This window comes from Urocampus carinirostris, chromosome 11 (assembly GCF_059441175.1).
Source record: "Urocampus carinirostris isolate Australia breed hairy pipefish chromosome 11, RoL_Ucar_1.0, whole genome shotgun sequence".
NCBI lineage: Eukaryota > Metazoa > Chordata > Actinopteri > Syngnathiformes > Syngnathidae > Urocampus > Urocampus carinirostris.
The window spans coordinates 26,827,682-26,848,679 of record NC_142359.1 but is presented as its reverse complement, the minus strand read 5'-3'; the positions used below and the strand labels follow the sequence as shown (position 1 = coordinate 26,848,679).

At 38.4% G+C, this 20,998-nt stretch overlaps 1 protein-coding gene across 2 annotated transcripts in view; it reads right to left on the bottom strand.

Moving 5' to 3' along the window:
• Nucleotides 1-20,998, bottom strand: part of kcnip4a (potassium voltage-gated channel interacting protein 4a) — a 79,509-nt gene that overhangs the window by 42,940 nt on the left and 15,571 nt on the right. Inside the window, exon 1 of one of the 2 annotated variants that reach the window (XM_088346659.1) lies at nucleotides 11,738-11,810. The exons of the other annotated variant lie outside the window; for it this stretch is intronic. Coding sequence (XP_088202785.1) covers nucleotides 11,738-11,795 — 58 coding nt within the window. The 5' untranslated portion in view covers nucleotides 11,796-11,810. Of the gene's footprint in view, nucleotides 1-11,737; nucleotides 11,811-20,998 lie in introns of those variants that run through there. 2 annotated transcript variants of the gene reach the window in all.

The window sequence follows — 20,998 nt, the reverse complement described above, 5'->3', positions numbered from 1 at the left end:
CGGCTACACAAGCCCAACTACTCCAGAAGCTTCGCCATGAAGACCCCCAAGGCCAGCAAGGTCATCATTTCCAGACCCTCCGAGTTTATGTCGAAGGGCCATCAAAAGGCCACTCGGCAAAATAGCTGAACCAGGATATGGTGGAAATTTGACCGCACTGCATTTAATTACCAGACATTAAGTACAAAAGTTCATAACACAAAAAAAGAGAAAACACACAAATACGCACTGTATTCTTTATCCTCTGCATGAATACATTCATCTGTTTTACTAACCAAATGTGAAATCAACATCTTTCATACTACTTCCTGGTGGCCAATGCATTGTGTTCAGACTGTTTTTTCCAGTGACTTTAACGCAGGGGTGTTGAACATGCGGCCCGTGGGCCCGATCAGGTCAACCAAGGTGAGGGGGGTGTTAGAAAGCAAATACAAATGTATCCGATCACACGTTTCCTTGTTTATCATAACTTCCACTGTTCATCCGGAATTTTTTTCACTCAACGCAGAAAACTCTACCTTCTAAACGTTCTAATTTAAACTAGAAACGTGCTGAGTTTGTCTTGTTGCAATGTTTATTTCTTGTACAAATAAATCTCGTAGGTTGTCAGGTCTAGCAAATGTTTTTTTGTCTTTTTGTTTACATTTATCTTTGGATTCATAATTGACATCAACATTAATGAGCTGCTGAATTGATAAAGTAAATGTAAAATTATTAATATGGTACTACTTGAGTCACTGAAGACCTCACGAAGTGTTTTACAGTGTGCTTCACACTTAGCCATTCTCTCTCTCACACACACACACACACACACACACACACACACACACACACACACACACACACACACACACACACACACACACACACACACACACACACACACACACACACCAATAGCCGTGCAGCCATGCAAGGTGCCAACCTGCTTATTGGGGGCATTAGGGGTTCAGTGTCTTGCCCAAGGACACTTCCACATTTAACCCGGAGGAGCAGGGAATCGAAACTGGAAACCTGTCCCAATAAAATAAAAATCAAAATAAAAATAAAATAAAAATAAAATAAAAATAAAATAAAAATAAAATAAAAATAAAATAAAAATAAAATAAAAATAAAAATAAAATAAAAATGAAATAAAAATGAAATAAAAATAAAATAAAAATAAAATAAAAATAAAATAAAAATAAAAATAAAATAAAAATAAAAAATAAAAATAAAATAAAATAAAATTAAATAAAATGAAAATTAAATAATAAAAGAATAAAATAATAAAAGAATAAAATAATAAAATAATAAAATAATAAAATAACAAAATAATAAAATAATAAAATAATAAAATAATAAAATAATAAAATAATAAAATAAAACAAAAGGAATATAAAATTATAAAAATGAATGTATCAATTTTGCCCTTAGAGAATTATTTGACATGAATAAATGAGAGCTAGATACTGGGCTAAAAAACAAAATTCTTGTAGTGGACGTCCTCTTTTGATTCAATAAAACTGGAAAAGCAGATGTCCCTGCTCACAAATTACCTTTTAACACATAAATTCAAACTAAGCAAAACCTCTACAAAGGGTTTGGATCCGGCCCACAAGACAATGCTGAGAAAAGCGCAAAAGAAAAAGAAGCATGAGGGTCAAACAGAGTTCCCGAATGTTTGATCTTACATTACACAGTCCAGCGTTTTTCCGAATTGCTCAGTCCAGCGTTTTCCGAATTGCTCAGTCCACAATTAGTAGATTTGGGAGTCCACAATTGAAAGGATTTGGGAGTACAGTCAATAAACATGCCCGATTAAAGTCGCCGTCGACGATAAAGCTCCGTTGGGGTAGTGCAAGCTGATGTTTAGCAGCGGGCAGGAGATATAGCGCTATGCTAACGTTAGCATCTGGTGAAACTGTTAGCGGTGGAAAGTATACAGCAAACACAAAGACCACAGTTAACTCTCCCGGTACATAGCTAGAAACTCCATATCGAGTGAGCATTGTGTATCAATGGTTCGACTATTATTGTAGCGCGTAGTCTCCAACCCCTGTTTTTACCGGAGTTCTCGTCTCGTTCGAGCCGGTGATGTAGTGCAGCGTCGGGAAAGCCAAGACTCCGTGATGGCAAAAAAAAGTCCTCCAATTCCGGACGTTGTTTGTGGCGATCCGCAGCTCAATTCACTCATTGTGGACGGATGGATCTGGCGTTGGTTGAACATGCTTGGGAGCGCTGGTCTGTGTGGTCGCCTTCTTAGCTTAGCTCAGCCTTTGCTCCGTCGTTGTCATTGTCGGCAGGCGGCAAATCTTCCAGGGAGATCTGGTGGTCTCTGTATATCCCATAAGCTTATTTTACCACTAGGAGGTGCTAAGTAATACAAAATGTCACCTAAAGGGTATGACAAGTTTTAAAATCAGTTTGTTTGAATCCGCCACTGTCGCCTCCCTCCCTCTGCATTCACCTGCTACTCCACTTGACCAGCACAAATCATGTCACATCAAAAGTACATAAAACCTCATTTCTCCTTTACATTCATGCTCATTTACTAGGTTATTTAATCATTAACTCGTGCTTATAATATTTTGCTGTTTGAATGTTTTATCTGAGGTACCAAGGGTTCGAAAGGCATTAGCTAATTAACAAGGGTTTTATCCCCTGCTATGTGCCAATTTCACTTTGCTATCTCCACCTTGGAATTAATTCACATCATATTTTGGGGTCTAAAGAAAAAAAAGTTTCTATAATCCCGGATTACGCCTATCACAGGTCAATCAAGAGTACACTGCACACAAGTTGATTTATTATTTATCCTCTGCATGAATACTTTTATGCTATTTAATCATGAAATCTGAGGAATGATGTCAATATATTCGATAGGCCTGCTAATTAAAGGTGGACGATACGTGCAAGCATAACACCAGTTATTCTGTTTAAATGTGGAGGTGATTTTCAGCTTTTAACATCAATAAAATAGAATTAGGTTTTGATCCAAAATATGTTTTATTTTTTGGCTTTCTCAACAGCTCATGTAAGCCAAGGACACAATCAAGGTTTGGCAATGTGAGTCCCAAATAATTAGCACGCAGTGTGTAGAAACAATCAAGTGTGATTAGCGATTTTGTGTGTCGCTACCTGCGAAAAGCTATAAGAAAACAATTTTTTGCATTACATAAGCTATTAAGACCTACCGAAGGGGGTAGCTTGGGTGGGCCACGGTCCCCTTCATCAATTTATTGGCCACCCTGCTTGCCAGTATCTTGTAAGATGGTTGTAGCATCAGTTATGGATTTCATCCGAAATGTAAATCCCCACAACTAGAAAACAATGTTGGCCATTCAAATGAAATCATCAGTAACATCAAATATTACACAACACACCAAAGTATGTCAGCAGCCATGTTCTTAAGTCTTTCTGGTAATTTCCCTTGAACTTCTTACCTAAGTAAGAAGATAGATATTAATATAAATCAGCAAGTAAGAAAATGTAACCAAATAAATGTGTTTTATTTGATGGTATATAATATATAATTTGGCCTGGAAAGGGATGGGCACCACCAGGCTGTACTTGCCCAAGACACACCAAATGTGTTTGATTTTGTGTTTCATGTTATAGTATATATATATATATATATATATATATATATATATATATATATATATATATATATATATATATATATATATATATATATATATATATATATATATATATATATATATATATATATATATATATATATAAAGTATATCAAGTTATATGTCCATGTATTAATGTTTAATGTAATATAAAATTATAACACTGTGTATTAGTATTTTATAGTATATGTTATATCAATATAATTGTTTGAAAATACGTATTTTAGCTTGAAAACGTTTTCATTTCTACTTTATGAATTATGTTATAATATGTCTGTATAGTAATTATATACAATAGTGTGCAAATGTGTTTTAAATTGATAATATATTCTATAGTTATAATGTATAGTATTTATAATATAATACTGTACTATAATATATAGAAAAATCATATATTTCGATTTTGTGTTTCATACTATTTTTTTTTGCATAAATGTAATGTTTATGACAAACTGTGTAAAATGAAAAAAATATATAGCAGTGATATAATATAACTCTATAGCAGTGGCATTATAAAATAAAATCGAAAATGTTTAGTGGACTTTTTTTTTTCGTACTATATAAATGAAATGATTCATATAATGTACCGGTAACAGAAAACACATTCTGTTTTATTTTGTGTTTGATACACTTGTATTTTTACTATGACATAATGTTATTTATGTTATTTCTATATTAATTGTTGTGTGATGTAAAATATCTACCGTAATTTTAGATTTATTTTTATTTTAATTTTATATCATAACACAAAGATAAAAATAATAATATAAATCATAATTTTTCATTCTATTATTTATTATCATGCTACATCATATTCTCTTATAGAATACTGTTAATTTCCTTTTGTGTACGGTATACGTGTATTGCAGAACAAATTATTTTAGTGTAGTCTTGTAAGTCGTGGGTATTAATCACAATAAATTGGTACGCTGTTGCCATCAAGCGTTCAAAAGTAGTACCTACGAGTGAAAATTGCTGGCACACAAAAATCAGAGGTCTTTCTATCATACATTTGAACACTCCAGATACATTTGTTGTTTTTTTTCTTTGAATTTTAGAATAAAGGGGTAAAGAGTTTCTGGGAATATTTTTTTAGGCCGGAGTTTAAACAATACTTTATCACTGAGAAATTTTGCGGGATGCAGACAGGAAAACCTTTCAGGGATCATTTTCGCAGCACAGAAAATCATGGGCTTCTTTCTATCCAGTCCGGAGGAAATCACCAACGCAATCAGTGCAGACTTTTCTCACTTTGTCCACCACCTCTTTAACCTGCTGCCCTCTGGCCGACCTGGCTACAGATGCCTGAAAACACAGACTAAAGGGCTCAGAGACAGTTTCTTTCCCACCACCCTAAGCAAGTTCACAAAACTGTGAAAAAAACAGAAATATATCATGCCTATATATAGAAAATTTATATTGTTAATGCGGACCAGTAACCCGTTATATAAAAAAATGTGTCACACAAATTTGTTCCCTTGGCTCCCTCTTTCAGCGATATTCTACTGGGGATAATGGATTGCGGCCAAAGCAATGCAGTTCAACAACTATGCTTTTGATATTAGGCGGACTAGAATGGCACACCACCTGACCAAAGTGCCTTGTGCTGGTCCCTGCTTAGAGAAATATAGAATTAGGGATAAAGGATCATGGCCGCACAAGTGCAGTTAATTTCAGGCAGAAATACAGTCATGGCAAAAAAAGAGCCGCCAGGTGCGACAAAATTGCACTCTGTCCGTTTTCACTCGCAGCAATACATAAGTTGGGATAATGGAATGAGACTGTACGAGAGCAGTTACATTTTTGGTGGACAGAGCTGCAAAAAATATGGCACCAGGTAAATGAAAATGCACTTTACTTGGCAGGGAAAACGGATCGCAGCACAAACGTGCATTTGACTATAAGCAGGCAAGAACAACATGGCTCTCGACCAAATTGCATCTAGCCATTCGTGCAATATAGGATTAGAAAAAATGAATCACTGGCGCTTGAGTACAGTTCATTTCTGGCAGAATTACAGCAATGGCAGAACAAAGAGCCACCAGGCCTGACAAGATAGCGCTCGGTCGGTTTCATATTACAGTATGTGAGGTGGGCACGGCTCCTGACCAAAGTGCCTTGTGCCAATCCCTGCTGGCAGCAAAACGGGATTGGGGATAATGAATAGAGACTGCACGAGGACAGTTCAATTTTTCGTGGACAGAAATGCACAAAAAGGTGCCTGACAAAAATGTGCTCTGCAGGCCACCGCTCTCAGCAGTGGTCAACCAGGGATAATGGATCGCAACCACATTCATGCATTTCAGTTTTGGTTCACCAGAACGGAATCCTCCCCAAAAAATCGCATTCTGACGCTCCCTGCTCACAGTAATATGGTATTGAGAATAATGGATCGCAGCAGCCTGAGTAACGTTAATTTTGGGCAAACATATAGTAGCAGCATAAAATGAGCTGCTACGCCATGTCTGACAAAGGTGTGCTCTGCTGGTCCCTGCTTGATGCAATACGGGATGGGGATAATGGATCGAGACTCAACAAGGGCAGTTCATTTTTTGGTGGACGGTACTGCAAAAAAGGTGCCAGGCCCCTACTCTCAGCATTAATACACTGGGGATATTGGATCCCGGCTACAAACACGCACTTCATTTTCATTGATCTTACTTTTCCCTTTGAAGTTGTTTATGACGTGTTTATCCTAGAAGGCCACGTCTACTCTCCTTGTGAGCAATCTTCACTATGTTGGTATTTACGACAATTATCCTTTTAATGGAATCAATGTTTTGTGAACGTGATGAAACGGAGCTTCTTGTAAGCAAGAATTTTGTTCTCTGTCAGTGAGAAACATTAGCATTGGCCCAGTAAGGAATGGCGAGCATGGACGTCGAGCTTCCTCCCAGGCTCCAAATCGCAAAACAACGTTGACCATCTGGCAAAAGATTGAAAACATTTGCGGCGCTTGTCAACAGTCGGACCCGATACAAGCGACGGCCGGGCTGTCATTGTTGCGTCCCATCTGGTATATGTGTGAAGCTGGAATATTAAAGGGACAGTGTGCATTATTTGGCCCCTCTTTGTGCTTTAAAAATGTCACTCATGAAAATAAAAAAGCAATAGTGATTTAAATAATAAGTAAAAGTACATAACCTATCATACGAAGGAAATTTGTTCAGCCTCACTTAAGGGAGCTGACATAATTGTCTGCCATAAAGCTAGTGGCCGCAATGGTCATGCTAGTTGCTAATCACGATAAAAGTTTGTAGCAACTAGTCATGGTTTTATAGACTAGTCAGCGATAGCAGTAGCTAGCATGGATCCACAACAATGTATACTGGCCCTTGCACTTATTCAGCAGGTGCTAATGCTAGCAGCACTAGCCAATAATGCTCACTATCCACCGATGATGCTAGCTGCGTAGTAGCAACCTGCATGGAGCCATAAAATGGATAAGAGCAAGTAGTAACATATCATAGCCCAGCCAGAAATGTTAGTGGTCGTGTTAGCAATGCTTGCTGTTATTTGTCACGGTGGTAGTGACTAGCACTGGTCCTTAAAGGGACAGTGTGTATTATTATTATTATTATTATATTAAGCGCCAAATAGAGGTTAAAAAACTTCATTCATTAAGATAAGAAAGCAATATTGATTTAAATTGGTAAAGTACATCAACCATCACATAAACATGCTTTAAAAAAAATCGCATTTTCTGACATAAATTAACCCCATCTAAAAGGAGAAAAAATGATTGTCAGCCATCTTGCTTCTACAGGTACCCAAAAAACATAAAAAAGGCTGGGTAAAATATGAAAAGTAAAATGGTAAGTTTTAGTCACTTTGAATCTCTGTAGTTTGTATTCTTCCTTGTGCTTTGTAGCATTAATTTCTGGTTGCACTACACTATCAAGCGAGTGGTTAGATAATACACTGTGTACCTTTAAGGCACCACCATTCCTTCAGGAATGGGTCAGGAAGTTAAAGGATTCTGAGATCTGAGCAACGATTCATCGATGAAATCAGGATAATTATTTCTATCTGGAAAATACTACTAGATAAATTGTTTGACTTGTTCCTGCACCCCGCTTCAATAGGATATTGTCCTTTTTGTTTTCTTAACAGACAGTAACATGTTGCTAGAACTTCATATGAATATATATTATAGATCCATGAATTTATAATTTGCTTTGTTCTTTGTTTTGTCTTTCCGTTTGAGTAGGTACAGTAAACCCTCGTTTGTTGCAGTTAATGAGGGCTAAAAGATCCCCGCAATATGCAAAAATCTGCATGGTACAGTGCAGTTCATTTAAGGTGGGCTAAATGGCACTTTTCAGGGATCCAAACCGATCAAAAAGCGATTTGCCAGCCCCTGCTCTAAGCAATAGTCAAACAAGCATAATGGATCGGGGCTGCAAGAGTGCAGTTAATTTTAGGCAAAAATACAGTGATGACAATGAAAAAGCTGCCAGGCCTGAAGAAATGTGTCTTTTGCCAGTCCCCGTTTGCAGCAATACTCAACCAGTGATAATGGATCAAAGCCAAAACAGTGCAGCTCATTTTAGGCAACCCACAATGGCATTCCTCAGCGGCCCAAACCAAAACAAAAAGTGCTCTGCCAGTCTCTGCTCTCATCAATAGCGATCGCGACCAAAAGAGTGCAGTTTACTTAATGTGGACCACAATGGGACGCTTCCGCGGTCCCAATCCACAGAGAAACGTGTTCTGCCGGATCCTGCTGTCAGCGATAGTTGACAGGGCATAATTGAAAGCAGCCCCATTAAGTGCACCTGATTTTAGGCGGAAATACAGTAACGACAAAAAACAGGCGCCTGGCCAGACAAAAGTGCGCTCTGCAAGTCCCACTCTGGGTAATATCCTTTTGGGAATAACCGATTGCAGCTGCACAAGTGCAGTACACTTTTTGGTGGACTGAAACTAAAAAAGGACCCGCCAAGCCCGACAAAGAATTCAAACTAAAGGCTCGCAGTAACAATCGGGGATCATGAATTGGCAAATAATTTTCAAGCCGCAGTGCACTGAGTCTGCAAAGTATGAAGGACAAAGTATTGAATGATTAGGATATTTTATTTAGCTGACAATCTGGAATCATTTTACCTGTGGAACAGGTTTGCATACTTGTAGCATTTCAGGTTGTCAGGTAACCATGGATACGTTATAAAAAGGGATGCCTGCTCTTCACTCTTTTGACAAACAGCAGCTGTCGGGAATGCGGCCCACAACGGCACACTCGACAAAGGACGAGGACACCACGATACTCTTCCACTTGTTTTTTTTTTGTTGTTTTTTTTGTTCTCTCTTGCAGGAACCAACTCATTTGTCCAGTTGGTCGTCTGAGTAAGCGGCTTTACTCCCACACGACTAAAAACACAAACATTCGGATTTCAACCACGCACGCATTGCACGAGCACCTGTGGGGGCTTGCAGGATGGCTAGCTCTTGTCATGCAAAGTACCCGGTAAATGGCTTGCGGCAGAGTGGCTTGTTAGCAACCTCTTCTGTGATTTGCTCCCAAGACCAGCCAAAAAGTTTAAGAAAAGATAACAAACACGTTGAGTCGATCATGTCGTAAATCAACGATGTAGTAAACATTGCATTTCAGCTATGTCGGGAGGCTCTTCTTAGACTTAAGCACAGAGTTTACCACTATCATCCCTGAGATACGATTTTTCCTAAGGGCTCCCTTCCATCTGCCGACTTGATACAAAACTGCCCACAGTTTGTTAAACTCAAACACTAAGTCACCTCTAGCAACGGAGGAGATGTCACAAAGCTCTTCCTGGATTTTAGCTCAGGTTAAACACTATCATCCCGGAGATCCTGGTGGAGAAAAGCTCCTACCTACGGGCTATCCTCCATCGTCGAACCACCAAAAGTTTGTGAACCTAAGCCGCCATGCCATCTGGAACAACCAGAAGCTGTGTTTGTATGCTCTTCCTGGATGTCAGCTCTTTTATGAAACCGCCCACACTCAGCCACTAAACCACCTGTAGCAACGGAGGAGCTATGTCAAAATGCTCGTCCTAGAATTTAAGCTCAGTGTTCAACACTTTCATCCCGGCAATCCTGTTGGAGGAAAGCTCCCACCTATGGGCTCTCCTCCATCTGGTGACTTTCTTTCAAACCAACAACAGTCTGTGAACCTTAGCCACCATGCCAACTGGAGCAATGGGGAGCTATGTCTGTATGCTTTTCCTGGACGTAGCTTCTTATATAAAACCGCCCACAGTTTGTGAAAGTCAGCCACTACGCCACCTGGACCGGCGGGGGAGCTAAGTCATAATGATCTTCCTGGATTTCAGCTCAGTGTTTAACACTATCGCTCCAACCTATGGGCTCTCCTCCTCCATCTGTTTAATTTCTTTCAAACTGCCCACAGCCTGAATAACTTAGCAGCAACTTCACCTGGAGCAACACAGGGGCTATGTCAGAATGCTCTTCCTGGACATTAGCTCAGTGTTCAACACCATCATCCTTAAGTTCCTGGTTGAGAAACTCTCCCACCAAGGGCTTTAAAATTACCCTTAGTCCGTGAAAGTTTTCCACTACACCAGTTGGATCAACATCTGGCAACTTTCTTTCGAACCACCAAAAGTCTGTGAAACTTAGCCACCATGCCAACTGTAGCAATGGGGGACCAATGTCTGTATGCTCTTGCTGGACTTCAGCTCTCTCTCTATATATATATATATATAAAACCGCTAACAGTTTGTGTAACTAACTCCACCATGCCAGATGGTCTTCCTGGATGTCAGCTTGACGTTAAGCACTGTCATACCGGAGATCTTGGTGGAGGTCCCACCTATGGGCTCTTCTTCTCCATAAGCCGACTTTTTTTTTAAAACGCTCGCAGTCTGTGAAACTCGGCCACCACGCCACCTGGAGCAACACAGGATGCTCTTCCTGAACTTCAAAACCATCGCCCTGGGGATCCTGGTGGAGAAACTCTCCCACTTTTGGGCTCTCCTGTAGCAACGGAGGAGCTATGTCAAAATGTGTCCTGGATTTAAGCTCAGTGTTCAACACTATCATCCCGGCAATCCTGTTGGAGGAAAGCTCCCACCTATGGACTCTCCGCCATCTGGCGACTTTCTTTCGAACCAACAACATTCTGTGAACCTTAGCCACCATGTCTGTATGCTTTTCCTGGACGTAGCTTGGACGGGCGGCAGTGGCTCAAGAGGTAGAGCACTCGTCTTGGAATCAAGATAACCCAGTTCGAATCCCGGCTCCTCCGTGTTACATGTCGAAGTGTCCTTGGGTAAGACACTGAACCCCTAATACCCCCAATAAGCAGGTTAGCGCCATACATGGCTGCACGGCTGCTATTGGGAAATGTGAAACACACTGTAAAGCGCTTTGGGAAGTCTTGACTTGAAAAGCGCTATATAAATGCAGATCATTTCATTTCATCTCCTCTTCCATCTGGTGCGTTTCTTTCAAACCGCCCACAGTCTGCATAACTTGGCCTCTACTCCACCTGGAGCCACACAGGAGCTATGTCAGAATGCTCTTCCTGGACATTAGCTCAGCGTTTAACACCATCATCACAAATATCTTGGTCAAGAAACTCTTCCACCTAGGACTTTCGAACTACCCATAAAATGTAAAATGTTTCCACTAGGCCACTTGGATCAACAGGGAGGCAATGTCAGGATGCCCTTCCAAATCCAAGGATGTCATATTAGACTTCAGGAAGAAAAGCACGGTCCCAGCTCCGTTAATCTGTTTTTTTTTTTAAATCTTTTTATATCTCTTTTTAGTCTTTTTATGAGATGTTTATCCTGGAGTACCAGGTAAAATCCCGTTGTAAACAATGTTCTCAACTTAGTTATCAATGACAATAAAGACAATTCTGAATCTAAAGCACCTGGAGGCTTTGACCAATAGTTTTTATGCATCAGGGGTAAAGCAAACATTTCGCTGCTTCTAGACCACAACAAAACAAAACAATTTCGTGATCTGTCGGTCGAGGAAAAACAAACGAGAACTTGATGCATGCTCTTGTTCAAATTTGCGCTAATGTCAGAAAACCTTTCGGAAGGTCGAAATGAGCTTGAGAAAATTAAAAATCAAACCCAAAAAACCAAGGTCTGGCTCCCTACCTGTGGGCTTGCGTCTTTGTTTGGGCTGAAGTGAGAAGATGACCATTAAAGCTCCCATGATGCCCCGGTAGGCTCTTTTGCTGTGAGTGATCTGAAAGTCCTGCTTGAATTCAGCACACACTTTTTGCCTCCCACGCTCAACAGTGTAGCCTCACATCAAATGAGTAAGAGAAAGAGAGATAGACAAGGGGTGTTGGAGGACTTCCTTTCAAGCCACCCTGCCTGGCTTCAGCTGCACTGGCGAGTTTTCACACAAGAGTTTTCTCAATTTTTTCTTCCAAAATTGCGGGGACATCTCACCCGTGCCCGGAGAAAGCCGGTAAGATGAATAGGAGCACTCAAGAAGATTTAACGTGGAAGAAACGGATCCAGGATTTGTTTTTTGGTGATGTAATTACATGGAGAAATATCACCTCAGAGACATTGAGCCTTGGATAAGATTGAGGTGATTAGAGCTAAGGTCAAGTATCTAACCAAGTCAGTGAATGGGGAAAGTCAAGAGATTTTGTAAAAAAGTGTGAAAAGTGTGTACCCACCAAACACAATACATGAAGGACAAATGTGTTGAATAATGTTATTCCACATTTATCGCAGTTATTGGGGAGCTGAACCTCCCACGATTGGCAAATACCCACAAAGTAGCCCCTACTACATTTTCAACGTGTGTTATGCCGGCCCCCGCTTGCACAAGGTCCCATGGATGCTGTTCATTTTGGACAGAAAGAACGGGAAAAACAAAGTTGCCAGGCATGACACAAATTTGCCCTCTTTGCCTCCTCTATCAGCAATAATTGACTAGGGATAATGGTCCACGGCTAAAACTGTGCAATCAATTTGATAGGGCCACAACGGTACGCTACAGCTGCTGATACCAGAAAAAAATGCATCTGCTGGCACTTGCTCTCAGAAGCTGTCGACCTGGGATAATAGATCGTAGCAACGTGCATTTGATCTTAGGCGAGCCTGAACGTCTTCTGATGAAAGTGCCCCGGCTGGTACCTCTTAAGCAATATGGGATCGGGAGCAATGGATTGCGGCCGCACGACTGCAATTCGTTTTAGGTGGAAATATAGACAATTACTGTGTTTTCAAATTTTTTTTATCAATCAATTGCTTTGCAAAATACATACAGTAGAATGTGTAGTCGAGACACTGAGATAAAACTTTGCTTTTGTCAAAGACTTTAATTTTCAATCGACGCCATGTGTATTAAATATATATATATATATATATATATATATATATATATATATATATATATATATATATATATATATATATATATATATATATATATATATATATATATGTATATGTGTAGGGGCAGCACGGCGGCGCAGTGGTTAGCGCTTGTGCGGCACAGTTCATGTCGTGGGTTCAAATCCAGCTCCAGACTTCCTGTGCGGAGTTTGTATGTTCTCCCTGTGCTTGCGTGGGTTTCCTCCGGGCACTCCCGTTTCCTCCCACGTTCCAAAAACATGCATTTCAGGTGAATTGGCCGGTCCAAATTGTCCCTAGGTGTGAATGAGCGAGTCACGGGCACACAGGGACAGACAACTCGCTCGCTCATTAACACCTAGGGACAATTTGGACCGGCCAAAAACCTGAAATGCATGTTTTTGAAATGAGGGAGGAACCTGGAGTGCCCGGAGGAAACCCACGCAAGAACATGCAAATTTCACACAGGAGGTTCAATCTCTTGACCTCAGAACTGTGCTGTACACGTGCTAACCACTGCTCCGCCGTGCTGCCCTATATATATATATATATATATATATATATATATATATATATATATATATATATATATATATATATATATATATATATATATATATACACACAATACACTGTGCCCTTAATCCTAGGTATTTCAAATAGGTTAGAATGTTCATTCAAAAGAAGCAAAGTAAAGGTCAATTTGACCAAAATTCCCTACCCCTTATCAAAATGGTTATGTTTAACATAAAAAACACAACCACATCTTTTGAGTCTTATTCGCCTAAAATACTCTAAACATGTTATCATTTTCGGATCATTAATTCAGTATAAAAGACTTGAACCCCACACTGTAGTGTTGCAATAATAATTCAAACGCTAGAGGTCGTCTATTCTCTATTCTGAAACAGCCTATAAATAAATCCAACAGCTTTCTTTTTCCTCTTTCTGGAAGTTTTGCCCTCACTCTCCAAACAATGTCTAGCTAAAGAGCATTCCGTTTTAGGAAGAGGAGCTCGGAACAAGACAAGACATACATGGGGCCTATTGTAAATAAAAGAGTGTAGTGTGCTTTCTTTTTTCCATGACGCAAAGCAAAACCAAAAAATGAGTGCAAGGTTCGAGATCTTGCATAACTATTTTTAATAAGACTTATCCAACTTTCACCTTGCATGAGTAAGTATCAATCCGGCACAAAGTGGTTAAATACATGTATAAAAGTGGTCTAAAACAAGGACTAACAGGCCTCGGGACCCTAGAGTGAGGCTTAGTCGGATTTACAACACAAAAAAACGAAGTCTTATTCGTCATTTGATTGGCAGAGGCAAAAAAGCAATATATAGATTGTGACATAGAAATTAACATTTTATTGTTTTACCTTAAAGCCCCAGTGTGTAATATTTGGCCAGTAGATGGGGCTGTTGTCCTATGCAACCGAAACCCAGTGCCACAGCAAGCAGCAAGACGTTAGACAAACTTGGCGGCACCTTAGTAATGGATTCCACTATATGAACAGGGTTGGGTAGGGTTACTTTAACTGGATTAATTTCAATTACTTTTGGATTACTCCAATACCAAATATGCTAATAAAAGACAAAAGAAACTAAATATGAATCAAATTATGACTCACAAGACCTGGTAAGCATTCTCTCCTGGCTTTGATCACTTTGATCTCCGGCAAAACTAACATAAAATGCGACAGAAACAAAATGAAAATAAATCCAAACAGCTTGCCAACATCATTTTTGCCGTTCCATGTATTCCGTTACTCCCCAAGGCTGCACAAAATGTATATATATATATATAAATATGTACACACACAGTATACTATGTATATATCTGTATGTATGTATATATATGTATATATATATATGTATGTATGTATATATATGTATATATATGTATGTATGTATACAATACAATACAAAATATGAGTACAGTAATATAAAATCCTGAAAAGAATACTACTATGGAAATACTACAGAAATGCATCCACATATATACTACAAGACACCACATAGTAAAAAAAATAAATACGGAAATATTACAACAAAAATACTGTATACAAATATAGTTAGTCTCTTAAGTTTTTTATTAGATAATGTTTTGGGATATTGTGAGGTCGAGAGATTTTTTAAAAACTTCGTCATTACCTATATTTCATGGTGACAATGTCTGTGTATTGTCTGTACAGCCCTTTGAGATTTCTTGGGATTAAGGGCTATACAAATAAATATGACCTGACTTCACTATTGTAATTTCCTGCTCTCTGGATAACCCCAAATGGCTAAAATATTACATTTTAGTGCCTACGTATAGAAAATGAAGCATTCATATATCATTCCTACACTTTCATTTTGGAAAATGACTTGACTTGACAAATATTTTGCTGCTGATGTAATTGCGACGTTTTTCATTGCAATTTGTTATGATGCATTTGCAACTTACGAATCTCTTGTAAACATTTGTCTTTTATGCTAACATTTTTATTTTTCTATTTAAAGTCGTCTACGACCTTTTTATCCTACTTTCATTGTAAACGATGTTCACTACCTTCTTATCAATGACAAAGAAGATAATTCTAATTCTGAAAGAAGGCTTGTTGCCCAATAGACATCTTTATTTGGTTGAAGAGTGAAATATGAAAAGACTTCTGTAAAAAAAGGAGTGGGGGGTTGGGGCATTTTTTTCAAAAGATTAAACTACCTGATTGCTTCTGAAAGATTGTGATCCTGGCCAAACCTGTGGTCGCAGGAGAGTAAAATGTCTATTTGGAAAAGCTGCTTTGTCAGCAAAACTAAATATACCAAGTCAGCTTTTTTGGCAGTTTTCTAATCTGGGGTAGCCCACCTGACTGCCTGTAAAAGATGGTGGGTTTTTTTTTCAATGCTGTTCTGGGCTGAGAGAGTGAAATGTCATTCTAAGGAAAAAAATGCTTGGTCAACAAAACCAGTAGTGCTGATTCAGCTTTTTGGGGGGCATTTTTCACATCTGGGGTAACCTACCTGACTGCTCGTGATAGATGGTGGTCATCTCTTAACTCCTTCCTTTTTTTATTGGGTGGGCAGACACTTAGACAAACAGACAAACAGAAATACTTAGATCCTGAACGAAAATGTTATTACCACCCTCACTTTGTTTGCAAGTGATAACAGCTACATTTCAAGAAAATTTAGATCAGAAAGAGCAATATTTGTGTAATGAGTGGGGGATTCTTGACGGATTTTCGCATAGCGCGGGATTTCTGTTCCACATTAAATGTAATGAATGAGGAATTACAGTGCCACTGTATTTCCTAAATAAAACAACGCAGATGAAGTGAATTTTTCCTGAAAGAGGTCGACGCTCGGCATTTTTGGCCCAACGATTTCAAGTGAAGCAAACAGCTAATCCTAATAATGAAGCCACAGCTTGTATTTTTAGCATCTCATTTACCAGCTGAAGCGCAGCCAAGCGCTTTCGGTCATTAATCCCAGCAGATTGAGAAAGAATACACGTGTCAATTCGAAAACAAAACAACCACCGGATACAAAAACAAATCAAAATGAGTCGTTTTCATTTTCGAATATGGACTATACAAATAAACATGACTTGACTTGACATCAAATGAGGCTCACCGAGGGGGAGCTGACATGACTGTCCACCATCTTGCCGCTACGGACACCTAAAATACCTAAAACCTCGAGAAGGGGTTGGCTAAAATAATTTGAAGAAAAAATGTGTGGTTCGGTAACTTTGAATCTTCATAGTTTATATTCTTCCTTGAGATTGTTAGCACTCGTTTTCGGTTGCACTACACAATATAGCAATATGCAGTTGTCAGATAATGCACTCTGTGCCTTGCAGATGTTCAAATAGATAGTCCAAGGAGTTTACGTTTTTTTAAAAAGGAGCAACATTTTTTAACACTCAATCTCAACTAACCCAAAATGATGTTTACAAAAATGGACTGTTCCATACTTACTATGAATGTAACGACTGAATATTTTATTAGAGTAATTGGGGTTCTTTGGGTGTTGTTTTAACCAAAACCTAAAGTGAAAAAAAATCGCAACTTTTGCTCAATTATTTTGTAAAAAACTACCATTTTGGGGGGACTCTAAATGGAATGACCTAGCTTTCATTTGTACCACACAATACAAAGAGATCTAGAGATGATTAGATAATATACTGTTCCGCTTTAAATCAGCACAAAATCAGTGACGAGCAGGCAGGGGAGACAGTTGAGGCCTTTAAGAATGGAAATTCACAGTGATCGGATCCCTTAACAACCAGGGTCGTACGGGCACCACTTCCTGTGGCGTGTCTTGGGCAAGTGAAGCCTGGCGGCGGCCATTCCATTTTTTTGGGTAGGGGATTGCTCCCCGAAATGAAACAGATAGTACTGGTTTTCATGGTTACCGGTAGCAGGAGAAGCCTCCTGATCCGACACAGATACAGCACTTTCATCATTTGGTCACTATTGTTTTTCGGTGTAAAGCGTCATCCTGCTCTTCAAAGATAAGCCGCATCTCAGTATTGACAAGCAGCGGCATCTGAGATTAATAGTATGCTTTAATTCAGAGTGTTTCAAAACCAACTTAAGTCAATAGTCTGTTTATAGATAAAAATGAAAAAGAAAATATAAATGTTTCCACGTTAATTCATATACGGTATCCTAAAAAGTCTCCATTACAACAAAACCTTTAACCCAATGCAGCCTGCCAATCAAAAATTATGCCCACCATAGCTCTCCTGGTACTTGTATCCCTATTTGAGAAAAAGTGGTTTCTTTTTTTGCCTTGAAAAGGTGACAGCACTGCAAAAGGTAAAGAATAATGATAAATTAACACATTGTTCAAAAAAATAGTCATTAGAATTTTAGACGTAATCCTGCAGTGCTAAAAATGTAATAAATGATTATATTTATTTTATGTTAAAGTCCTTTCTCATTTAATTTCACAATTTTTTGATTTTCTTTTTCCAAAATGCATAATTTTCATATTCAATTCTGATTATTATCAAAACAATGAATATGTAGCGCATTACTGTACTGAACATATGCGGAGTGAGGCTCACAATTCTCTTGCCTCGTGGCAGAGGGCAGTAGTTGGACCAGGGGTGGCCAACCTGGTTCCAGGAGCCGGCATGTTTTGGAGTTTTCTTCAGAGCTGATTCAAATTATTAGCTCATTAGCAAGCCGTGTGGGAGCTCTCGAGGCCTGGGATTGCCATCCCTGAGTAAAACAAAGGATTCAGAATTGTGGAAAAAACTCAGCCCCAAACAATAGAAAAAGTGCTAGTATTAGCATGCTAAGAGCAAGTAAAGCCATCCAGTCTTCGTCTGTTGCTTGGAGTTATTTTTCCATGATACCTAATTGCCTATCAATGTTCTCATTCAAAAGGAGCAAGGCATAGTTAAGGTAAGACAAAACTGTGGTACCTCTACTTACAAATTTTATTCCTTCTGGGAATAGCTTCGTAACCTGAAAACTTCGTGAGTAGAGACACATTTTATAAGTAAATGCGCTAATCTGTTCCAAGCCCTGCAAAAGTACGGTTGTATGTTTTTGATAAATCATAAAACATCATCAGAACATGAAAGAAAATCTTGTTAAAATTAGATTACTGCACAATAAACATAAAACTATAGACACATATTGTAAAAAAAAAACAATGAATAAACGAAACATTACAAATATTAATTTACCTTTATGCTTCGCACTTCTTGAAAAACTGATCCAATGACGTATGCTTTTGTCTGCTTTTGAAAATCCGTCGTAAATGCGCGAGGCAGATGTAGGATTAGCACAACTGTCAAATGTTTTCCAGGTGATTCCTTTCCACAAATTCTAAGACTTCATGGAATTTTGCAAAAATGTATTTAATTTGGACTGATTGAATGATGGCTGCGTCCTCCTCCCTGCTATCATAACAAAACATCTCATCATCGTCTCTAAACTCTTAACCTTGATGGTGACATGAAGAGCATGCATGCGCACTGGGTTGCCAGGCAGATTTTAAACAGTAGCCCGTTTGTTTACGTTCAGAAAATTGTGAGCGACTAATAGCAGCGCGTACTGTACAGTATTTTTGACTTCGAATCCTAAAATGCCTTTGTAGTTAGAGGAAATAGTTTTCTGTTCAGGTACTTTGTAACCTGAAACTTTCACATGTAGAGACATTCGTAAGTAGAGGTAACACTGTACAACTGTTTGTTATGCTACAGTTTATAAATTGCTTTTTTACTAAACAAATCAAATGATGAACAAGTTGTACTGTAGGTTCATTTATTTGTAAATCTGACTGTGCCTCAAGAGACACCAACCTCACCGCACAAAGCGGCTTTATTCACTAGCGAGTCAGTCTACGTCATCGTGCGTGACATGAAATAGGCGCTGTAAGGTTTTAATAGAGAACATTAATCATACCGCCTCACAGCTCAAAACCTGGGGCTATGAAATTGTAAAATATTTCATTAAGGGGATTAAAAGCCAATTAGGAAGAGTCCAAGTCATCAATAAAACGGAACAAACATACGAATGCAAAGAAAGAACAATAAGAAAGAGAGCCACAACATGACAATGATTCATATTGCTTTTACAGCAGTAAATAGATGCTGGTGGCATTTTTTTACGCTTTGTTTGTCTGTGTCCTGAATATATAAACAAAAGAAGACGTAGCTGTAAAAAAGGGGTTTAAAAAATGGAGGTACTGCTATAAAAATGCTCAATGTAATAAAAACGTCTGATGTGAACCTCCAAGATACAGTAATCATCACAGTATTTTCAAAATAAATATAAAAAGCTACCAAAACTCTAATCCCTCGTTTATCCAAGTAAATGAGGAACAGAACCTACCACGATATGCAAAAATCCACTGAGTAGTGCCCCAGATTTTTCACATGGGCTCCGCCGGCCCCCAATTCAGCAACAGCGAACGTGGATAAAACAGTGCAGTTCATTTTAGGTGGGCCAGTATGGCATACTAGTAGCCCGAACTAAAAAATGGGCTCTAACTGGACCCTTCTCTTAGCAATAGTCAACCACGGTTAATTGATAGTAGCCAAAACCGTGCATTTCAATTTAGGCTTGCCAGATCAGCACTTTATTTTTTACTACAAACTAATTGTTTTTTCCGCAGCAAAACATTAATTAAAATGCGCAAAAAAAAATATGGCATGGGAACAAACCTTTTTTAAACTAAGTTCTATTTTTTTTCAGTAAAATAATTACTTTTATAGAAATAACATATTAGGTCCCTGTTTTTAAGCACTGAATTGATGGTTTTGTTTCGTACTGTTTTTGTAATATTTCTGTCGATATATTTCTGTAGTATTCTTTTGTAGTGATATTTCTGTATTATGGTATTAATGTTGTCTTTTTTTTAAAAACAAAAGCCAAATTAGATACCTATTTTCAATCGCTAAATTTGATAGATAGTTCTGTAGTAATTTTGTAGTATTACTGTAGATATATTTTTGCAGTATTTTTGTAGATTATTACTACTGTAGATGTACGTTTGTAGTATTTGTTGTATTTTCTTTTCATTTCAGTATGAAAGCGAAATCATGTTTTAGGTCCCTGTTTTTATCAGCTAAATTTTATAGTTTTGTAGTAATGTGGTTGTATTTTTGTAGTATTTCTGTGGTATTTATGTGTTTGTATTCTTCTAGTAGCCACACAAAGGGACGATGGGGACAGTGTTGGCATAATTATTTTTCTCAAATTATTAATAATTTGTTTATTATCAATTAGTATTATTATTGTGATATTGTCATTATGTTTTTCATTTAGCGGCCGGATTAAAAAGCTTGCCGGGCCGCACGTGACCCGTAGGCCATAGTTTGCCCACAACAAATCAAGAGGTGTAAAACTAGCATTACTTAAAAGAATGCGTGTTTTGTAATTTGCTATAAAACTGGCTTGGTTAACTACAAAAGATTCAGAGTATTTCATAGCTTGGTCGTGATCTTCGTACTCATAATCGTGTTTTTGAATCCAGGCTTACCGTCTCGAGGTAAAAACCCATTTCACGGTCAAAGTGTGTTGTCATGGAGCAAAAA